The sequence below is a fragment of the Malaya genurostris genome, chromosome 3, assembly GCF_030247185.1.
Source record: "Malaya genurostris strain Urasoe2022 chromosome 3, Malgen_1.1, whole genome shotgun sequence".
In the NCBI taxonomy this organism is placed as follows: domain Eukaryota; kingdom Metazoa; phylum Arthropoda; class Insecta; order Diptera; family Culicidae; genus Malaya; species Malaya genurostris.
Window position 1 is genome coordinate 4,826,120 of NC_080572.1, and position 10,506 is coordinate 4,836,625.

The 10,506-nt window shown below is 36.1% G+C and overlaps 1 protein-coding gene across 1 annotated transcript; it reads right to left on the reverse strand.

Annotated features, from left to right (window-relative positions):
- Window positions 1-3,995: 3,995 nt before the first annotated feature.
- On the reverse strand, window positions 3,996-6,400 carry LOC131435959 (uncharacterized). Its single transcript, XM_058604270.1, has 5 exons — window positions 6,148-6,400; window positions 5,336-6,086; window positions 4,717-5,275; window positions 4,494-4,657; window positions 3,996-4,427 (listed from the first exon to the last, which is right to left on the reverse strand). Exons 1-5 carry the CDS (start codon window positions 6,309-6,311, stop codon window positions 4,089-4,091), a joined length of 1,977 nt encoding a protein of 658 aa, XP_058460253.1. The 5' UTR covers window positions 6,312-6,400; the 3' UTR covers window positions 3,996-4,088.
- Between the last annotated feature and the right edge of the window lie 4,106 nt (window positions 6,401-10,506).

Here is a 10,506-nt window from a genome sequence, read left to right on the forward strand (position 1 = left end):
AATAATTGAATTGAAGAATATTTTAATTCAAGTTTCAGGAGGGGCTCTTATGTTTATTTATTTATTTATTTAACTAATATACATAATCAACAGACAAAATATGGTCCTAATGATTATTTCTAAGTATATTCAAAAAACTAGTTTTAATTCGACTATCGTAGATATCTGTGAAGTGCTAAGCAGTTCTCATTACAAATCCCAGGCAACGTGAAACTTTTGCAACAATGTACGAGATATGTTGCTTGTAGTTCAGTTGTTCGTCAAGAAAAACCCCAAGATCCTTGGCACATGTGACTCTATCTATCGTAGATCCTCGGAGACAATAGTCGAAACGTATAGGTGTTCTTTTCCGTGTGAAGGTGATGATCGAGCATTTACTGATATTTAATGTCATTCGATTAATCTCGCACCACTCCGAAAAAATTTCTAGTTGACTCTGGAGGGAAATGACATCCTCAGTTGTCTTAATTATTTTGAATATCTTAAGGTCGTCGGCAAATGATAATCGTGGGACACTCAGTAAAAAGTTCACGTCATTGAAGTACAGGAGGAAAGTCAGTGGTCCGAGATGACTGCCATGTGGAATGCCAGAAAAAGTAAAAAAATCACCGATCTTAACCGCCAACCATCGATTGCAGAGGTACGATTCAGTCCACTGAAGAATACAGGAACCGAAACCCAGTCGGTCCAGTTTGGTGATAGTAATAACGTGATTTATTTTGTCAAAAGCAGCGGAGATGTCCGTATATAAAAAATCTGTTTGAAAACCGTTTGACATAGCATCTGTTATAAACGTCGTAAAGCTTAATAGATTAGTAGCAGTTGAGCGTTTCGGCATGAATCCGTGCTGAGTTTCTACGATATACTGCTTACAGTGATTGAAAATGGGTTCCAGAACAACCAGTTCGAACAACTTAGGAATTGCACTAAGTAAGGTAATGCCGCGAAGTCGTGAGTGACTGTTGAAACAGTTGACATAAGGGTGTTGCAATACCACTGGAACATTTCTTCAAGACGACAGCGGGGATGCCATCGGGTCCAGGAGAATATGAAGACTTCATTTTAACGATAGCCTTTTGGACAGAGCTAATATCAACATTGATGAAATTCAACGATTGACCAAACAGGAACGTTCCGTGCTGCCTGGGAACGATTGACTCAAAACAGTAACGTTCCGTGCTGTTCCTGCTTGCACACAATGGTAATTCATGCGTACAAAATCGTACGCAATGTTAATTTCTCTTGTACACAGCTTTTTAAAATGAGTACGTACAAGCTTGGATGTCTGATCTCTGTGGTGTCTCTACGAACAAATATGTTCCAAGAATATACATTGACAAGAAAATCTTGAAACAGTTTCCTAATTTTTACAATATTACACAAAATCGAATACTGTTAGGTGAATGAAATATGTAGATCACATATGTACATTCATCAGAATGACGTCATATTGTTTTTACTTCTCTTCTCACGCGTTTTTAACCACATCCAAAAACTGTTTATGCTTCTATGACCTATCCATCATCATGATTAGAATGACTTTTATTCATACCGATTCAGCTGCTTGTAGCTTGTTAGAAACTTGTTTTGTAGTAAATGTAACTTTTTGACGAGAATGTTATCCACATGTAGCATTTAGTACCAAAGCTCGACTTGCATTTTCTTCATTCGGCTCAGTGTGGCTAGGTTTGGTTGCTTCAAGCCCAATTGTAGCTCAGCATTCAAGCAAGTGAAATAGCAACATTTTCTAGTTCGATTTTTTGCCGCTAGGGATGCGCTTGCACGTTTAAAAGCTTCCGCTTATTTTTTTCGATTAGTGAGCTTTCTTGCCTATACAATAAATGTTTTCAGGATAAAAGTTTATGCGACATATGCTGGGAAAGATTCACTGGTTTGTACTGTTTCATTTGCAAAGTGTTAAAGATATTATGCTATAGCTTCTGATTTGAACTAATAAAATGAGTAACTTGAAGAGCTTAATTTTTTTTTCACTTTGTCAGGCAATCGTCGATAGTTAAAGTGTTGATTTCTTAACTTGACTTACTATCTTAGTACTGTACTTACTTGGACTGTAGTAAGCAATATCACAACAGAATTTGAGTGGAAAGTGGGCAATTTTTGTTTCATACTCATTCTTGCTTTTTTTTAATAGAAAAGATTTGGAGGAGCTTAGAAAAATTGGGATACGTTTAATTCAATTCCTCATTTTATTCATTAGAAGGTTTGAGTTGCAATAGGTATGGCAAGAGAGACCGTACATACAAGTTCGACCCGAATTTAATTATAGATGAATCAGTATATCTATTTTTCCATATTGCAAATCTTATTTTTTATTATTTATTCTCATCGTGAGCCATGCTGTCATTCATTATAAAATATATTGTCCCACATTAGAAAAAAAAACTACATCTCTGTACTGTCATGATGCAAGCCTAAAACATCACATGTGGAAAATTTCATTCGCGATTTTCGAAATTTATGTTTGTCCCAACACTGTTTGCCAGTCCTATAGTTTTTTAGATAGTATTCATTTCTAAATCTTCAAAAAGAATTAGGTTAGTTTGATGTAATGTATGTTTCATGGTACCATGGAGCTTTGTACGATACCTTCTTCACACACTACATATCTCCTTTACAAAGAGAATTGGGTGAACTTTTTCGTTATTTGAGAGTTTTGAAACCTTTGTAGAGGGCTTAGCTTTGGTTTCTTAAAAATAACCTTGGAAATATTCCGGAAAGCTTTCAAATATAGTTTAATTTGTTTAATATTTTTCCAAAATTATCATCTCGTAGGAGAGTGAAATAAAGCTTTGTAAATTTCATCATTTGGAACTGTTGATTACAGTGGTATCTGCTGAAATTCTGTTCTCATGCATTAGCTGAAGTATTAGAATAAAAAAATGATGCGCATGGGTATTTTGTTTCATTTCGCGAATTTCAGATAATGATGTTGATTGTACCACAACCTTTCGATTTTATGTAAAATAATCTGCAGAACGTTAAATCTTCAAGAGTAAAAGTAGGCAAAAGTAAATACAGATTGAATGTGATCGGGTTCGATATACAGATTTAGAAACAAAATAAAAAGCTTACTTCAAAAGAAACGCAATCTACGATTTATTTTGGGTTTGAGTTAAGACACTGAAAATATCTCGAACTCAGTTTTTACTTTTCATCGCTGTCTTCGAAAAACAGACCGAGGGAAAGAGATGACGATACAGCGAAAAAATACAAAATTTGAGAGAAAGCCTAGTTCAAAAGAAGGACTTGAACCTACAAACATCTCCTTACTAAGGACTTTATTTTATCAACTTAAAGCAACATTGGAATATTTGTGAACACATTACAGAAAGCCGCCCGATTGAATAATTACTCCTATTCTGTATTTCTATCGGATAGAATTAAGTCGATCGAATGTAAAATTTTTCATTCTGTATTTAGATCGAGTTCGAGTTTTCCATGCCAAAACTTCATTCGTTCGAAACGCACATATTTGTAAAATAAGGTCTTTCTAGATCGGTTCTCGAAAATATGAAATCCGCTGCTTCTAGCTCGTTACTGGAAGCGGTAATAGGGTAGCCGTTCTTCTATATTTATTTCAGTCCCACCATTCATCTAATCTTTTAAAACCGTTAAAGTGAAAACTGCTATCTTTGTTGAATGTATGAGCTCATATCATGAAGTGATAGGTAAGTAGTCCTACTAATTGTACTAATTTCGTCAACATTCTTATTCAACGTGGATTGTGCAAGAAATTAGGTGAACTAGGAATCAGCCGTATTTCAAGTAAAATTAAACGTATTTCCAGTAGAATTTTTTAACTGTTATCTAATAATTTAGTTGTCCAAATGAGCACTGGATTACTTGAACAAAATATGCTCAATCTTCAGTACAAATAAAACAAATAAGATGAATATTTCGCATCGAAAGTTGCTATTATCAGCCAGAAGTACCTAAATGGAGACATATGTTGTAGCATTTACTTGCAAAAACAGTCAGTATGAATTCAAATGTATTTTTCAGAAAACTCATTTTGGTACTTGCTTCACGGAACAATGTACTACGATGAGTCTCACATCCATAGCATTTCAAGCATCTTGCAAAATCTGCCCCATTAGTTCGATTTCATTTATGGTTTCAAGGAGAATCGAGTGCGCATCTTCTTCGTTTTGGATCACTGCTCGATCGGCCAAAATTCCTAGTTGTAACTTTCCACCGTACGTCAATAGTGTCAGTCCGACGGCAGTTTTCCCAATATTTGGTATAAAGAATATGACATTCTTCAACTCGTGACCATTGATACGGGGTTTCTGATGCGGTCCCGGTAGGTTGGAAATTGCCAGTGTGCTGTGTGCGCTTGTTAGTATTTTGCGCAGGATTGTATCCGGAAATAGGCCAGCTACCGAGGTCATGATCCAGTAGTTGATCTGTAACGGAATGGAATAGAACCGATAAGTTTTCCTAAATAGCTTTCGATTGACTGTTTTACGGACCAAGTAATCCGAAGAGGAACGAAGATTATCCGAGTGTTGCTTAATCTGTTCTAAATGACCGCGAAGAGTATCGACTCGATTTGGATCGTCTAGTTGGATGCCAGATCTGACGGGCAACGTTTGCATGGCTACCGAAAAGCAGTTGTGCAATTTTAACTGTGGTACTGAAATAAAAATAAATAAACATCTTTTTAAAAAGCCTTTATGATGACTATGACCTTACACTCAGGTTGAACTCTAGTAGGAAGCACCACCGTAATGTTCTTAGGAATATCTCCCTGTTTTCGAATGAAATACTTTTGCAGACTGCTGGATAGAGCTGTTAGAAAAGTATCGGAAAACCTGGCACCGGAAACTAACTGTTTGGTTCGTTTGATTACGTTTACCCAATGTGTGTTGCTGGTTTCCTCTTCATGAATCCAGCTCACTACCTTCTGATTCACTAGTTCGCTAGCATGGATGCAGTTATTATCTACCTCACGGTGGGATACTTCATAGAAGTATGATGGAGCAGTGACGATAGCTTTGAGAATTGCTAAATTTTTGCGCTTCCATGCATACAAAGCTTGAGTATTTGGAATCGCTTTGAGTAGTTTTTGGAATGCATTTTTCTTAAGGATAGGCTGAATACTGGCTTCCTTAAGGATGTATTCAATATTCATTACTTTGAATGTGGACAGACGTTTCCATCGAGATGGCACTTCCTTGTCGGCAATTCCTTCTAAAAGTAACCGTAAAAGAGCAACTCCATCTCCTAGCGAATGATGAACGCGAAACAGAATCTAGAAATAATATAAGAAACCTTGATTTCTTTTGCAATATGATAATAAGTATTTACTTACTGGAAATCGTACCACTTTCCGTACATCGTCCCGCAGTGGTTGTCTACCGACAAGAATCTCCCATGTTGACGAATGATTGTCGGGCAGGTGACGGTTGTTGATGTCGTTCATACAAGCCCGTAGTTTACGTTCATCTATGTATTGAGCATCGTTTTCCAGTGCAATATGATCCAGATAACGAATGTAGTCCTCCACAGTAAGAGTGGACTGGTCACTCCAGTAATAATATCCTAATTCGAGATTTCTTTTCCAAAACATTTTTGGATGTGGTTGGTAACTATTCATCAATCTGGACGAAATTCGTTTCCGTAAAACGAGGAGCAGCTCTGCGCTTGTCGAGTGTTCTTTCTGGCTTTGTTGTTCGACAGTCTCTTCAATGTATGCCATTATGTTGATCATACCTCGCGAGTTGTCTCGTTCAATGGCCCACATTGCATCGGCACCTTCCAGGAGGCCTTTAAAGTGCGAACCATGACGATTTTTCAGTATTGCTGCGATAACCGCTCGATAGCATTTAAATCCGTAAATGATTGGTACGAAAATTGGTGATAAGAGTGCGAATTCAAGAAACATTCCCACTACAAAAAAGAAGCGATGTACATCGGAGATTGTAAGACTTTTTATCCAGTTTAATGCTTTCAATTCCATCAGATCCTCCTTCCATCGAGTAAGTTTTTGACATAGAAACACAATTATGAGTACTCCAGTTAGCATACCGAGGTATGATGAGGAGATGAATGATTCAATGGATCTGTAATAGGGAACATATGCCATGAGGCGGTTGCACTTTCTCTTGAAAGGGTAAGAATTACACATAATCACTCTTAATGCCGTTTACACTGTGCTCGTTGTGCAACATTTTTGGACCGAACGGAATACTGAAGTTGCCTTGCCGGGACACTATATGCCAGAAAGAGCCTTGTTCTTTCGCCCACTGAATCCAGGTAAAACCCGGGTGCATCTGCCCGACTGTCATTCTGTTACTGTGCTCAGGGTGTTAGACTAGGTTTTCAAACGTAATTATTACTTATCAGCGAAATGCTCTATGATGCACTGAACCGTGATTTGTTGCTTCAATTCTTTTTATACCCAAGCCGATTTGCAGTAAATGTTTATATGTTCCGTTTCAACGTTCGGAAGGATGTGTTTGTCTTAGGGATGTTTATTTGCTTTGAGGTAGTATTTGACGTTTCTTTGTTCTACTAAGGCTGTGAACCATTTCACGGTTAATTTTAACTTTTGGTTAAAATCTGACACTTGAGTGGTTATTTGGTGTCGAGTAGTTCAATTTGACTAAAACTGTGGCCCATTTCAAAATTTGACGGACGGAAAGTTATTTGGGTTTATTTTCCACTGGAAATAATTTCAACTAAAGAATTAGTATTAGAATTTTCATTGCGAGATTTTTTTCAGTGTTGGAAAATAACTATCGATCTGTCAAAAATAACCATGCTCTCGAGCAGCGTTATTTTTGACAACATCAAATTAACCACTCGAGTGTCAGATTTTAACCAAAAGTTAAAATTACCCGCGAAATGGTTCACAGCCTAAGAATAGCATGTTTTCGATTGAAAAATTAACATCCCTAGTTTTGGCTAGTTATTGCTCAACGGATTCAATGAGCTGTGGGTAAAACGGTCAAGAATATTTAAAATAATATATATTCTTCAGTCAATCTTCCCTATCTGACAAAATATTCATGAATGGAATAAAGCCCAAAATAAAATAAAATTCATAATTTTCTTTATATTTTGGGCCGTCTTTATTTTTATCATGTTGATTTTCGTTGATGAAACTAGTTTCGGTGTCATTTCACAGGATTAAATAAAATAGTAAAACTAATATCTTCAAAGTAGTTCACATAACCCCTACTAACATAAAAATGCTATTTCCCGTGCCTTTCATGTTCAGTTATTACATGTGGTTGTTTTCAGTCATATTCATATTTTGCTAATGCCGGACCGAGACTGATCGAAGTGGAAGCCTTATCGATGCTCCTGACTAAGGAATTCCTAAGAACTCTTGGGCTTAATTCGAACAGCTTGTTTACAATTTGTGTCCTTTCAAAGTTTACCAATGTACATTCCGTTGGTTTCAGCGTTTCGAGTGTTCTAAATTCAACCTTACATAATGAATGATTTGTTGATTGTCTAATATTATATACATTGTCGGAATTACTGACCACATAGTTTTCGCTTTTGTAACAGATTTTTAACTTAATATGTAAATTAAAAGAATGCTATATATCATTGAAAAAATCAATCATTGCGAAAAATTAACAAAGATGAACCATTAAAAGCAGAGGGTTTGAGTTGGCTTCAATAATGTTAATTAAACATCAAGCTGGTGTTCCAGAAAAGGCAAATGAAACACAGTAAAAATCTCATATATCAGTATCTAGCGGTGGAAATAGTTAGTTAAATCGGTATGTGCATGTGGAGCTTTCAGTAGTGAAATGAAGACCCTGAGAAAAAATTCTCACATCGGCAGTGAAAATTCTAAACATGTTTGACTTCTGCGTTTACATGTTTACATTCGGAAACTGATGCAAATTTTCTTTTGATAAATGGCACATTTCGGGCTCTATCGTTTTCGATGTTCACTGGGGGCATGGAGAGTTTGTCACAGAGAACCATTTTGCTTTTCAAAGATTGACCAAGATTGTCATTTGAAAAGAAAACAAAAAGCAAAGTCTTGGCATAACATTCCTTTTGTGGATTTGGCCTCTCTGTTTCAGCAGACTTCGCAGCCGATTCTTAGCGTCCAGAATCATTGTACTACGATTCTACTGACACTAAGAATCCTTCCAGATCGGGGCTTGAATAAACGACAACTGGCTTATAGGACCAGCGCCCTATGCATTGAACCGACAACCCGGGTAAAAAGAAAACAAACACAGCTCAAATTATTTAAAAATTAGTCAAATTTTCAAAAAAAAAAAAGATATTGAAAATATTGACATATAACAATAAAATTTGTTTGAGCATCAAATTACGAGACCATTGAAATAACTTTAATTTCAGTTATAGTGAAATAGATTAGACACGAACTCTGAAGACATTAGACGTCTCATCACTCTGAAAATATTGAACATCCTCTACTCTATATTCCCGGAACTAGAAGTCGATTCCGGGCAAAATTCAATAGAATGGGACCATCAAATCTATCAATTCAATATATAGGACCATAAAATCTTGCATTTGAATCTAAGTATGTGTAACTTGATTCAATCAGCTTTTAGAAATTGATGTGAGTTTCATGTTATAGTTACTGGCCGTTCGCAAGTGTCTAGCAATTATCGGTCTTAGCTTTTTCATCACCATTCGAAAAAGTTAATTTTTTAATGGGAACGTTTACCATTATGTAATAATAGATATTCTGTGATTTTCCACTTTTCTGTGTCCTGAAAATCAATCCTTAGTATTTGAATGAAGACTTTGTGTTGCTATTCCAACTGCAAATAATATTGTAATCATTGCACTGGAATAAAAAGTTTGTAATCTCGATAGTCTTTACCATGATCACAACAACAAAAGTTTATGCGTTTGAAGTTTCGAGCTGACTACTCGATAATGCTCTTTTCTATAGAAAGGTAAAAGAATTGCTGGAAAACCCGACTTTCGAACAAAGATTCGGTGAACCAATAGTGTTATATACCATTTGACTCAGCTCGACGAGATCGGAAAATGTGAATGTATGTATGTGGGTGCGTATGTATGTGTGTGCACCTTTCAACGTTTGCTCGTTTTAAATGTACTATTAGGCCATTGATTATGCTCGTAGATCGAATGGATGTGACTTCTGGTTCCGCAGATATAATGGAATAAGTGACGTAACCAACAAATCTCGTTTTACCCTATCGGTTCTGAAGAAGTAAAGTTTGCCCTACAGTTGACAGTCAAAGTGACTAGATCCGTATGTTAAAGTGACCTTTCGTCTATTTTTAACTAATATTTTCGTTTTAGTTCGGAAGCTAGTTTCGAATCGAAAAAATTGATTTATTATAGTATCAATAAAATAATTATAAAAAGAAAATTTCAGAAATGTATTCAAACGCAATGGTTTTTTGTATAAGTTTATCATCCAATTTGAGAGTTTTTACTTTGGATCCACGTTAGTAGAAGCTTCATCTAACACTAGTTTATTCTGAAGATGTGTGCAACAAATGAGAATATGAAACCTTTTGTTGACATAAAGCTATATCTATCTGCCGCGATAGTTATTTTCAGGTAATGGAGACCGCTGACAATGTCTTTCAATTTGACGTGCTTTATTGCATTCCATTGATCAGCATCTGAAAAATATTCAAACGGATCTAAATGCATTCCTAACGCTCCAGAAAACGACAGCCTTTGTTAGTAAAAATCAATGTAGAATACACAATAACGCGATACACGATAGCGAAGTGAGTGAAATTGTACACTTTTAGTCGAAATGTTTACATCACAATAACTCTCGCGCTCCATGAAACGATGAGTGCGGTCATTTTAGTCAAATCCTACAAGTAGTAGAAAAAAACGTACCTGTCCAGAATGTGAATGAAAAATAGTAGAAAAAAAAAGATTTAGTACTATTCTCAACATAATATACTGAGTATGACTATGAGTGCCTTTTTTATATATTTCCAATTCAATTATCGCGGCTTTAGATCCGTATGGTTGAACAGAAGTCAATTATTTGTAAACAATAAAATTTTCTGTAACTGGATGATACCCTCTTTATTGAAGTAGATGTACTCTCATTACCATTTAGCGAATCATGGTAAACTATCGATTCACTATTTATGCTTTTGACCATTGATTCGGTGCTGTTGATTATGTTGTTGTTTAATAGGTTTTTTTCTATCTTAATTCTATCACAATTGGTTTTTTCGCAGCTGTTGATGCACATTATTTGCAGATGATGGTTTCGTTGATTAGATTGGTTTTAAATTTTGTCTCAATACCTTTGTAGTTTTACGACCGGTAAGCTAGTAGTTACATTGTCTCTTCATTTGTAGACGTCTGTTTGTCAATTTTCTCTCCATATTTACTGTCTTTGGTGGCTTGTTGAAAACATTGGCACGCAAAACTATCGATGGTGCACAACACCCTCTGCGCACGAACGCAGCGATTCAATTTCGAGCAGCTACGTAGCGTCCGTACTGCCAAGGAATACACGCATCTGCTGGA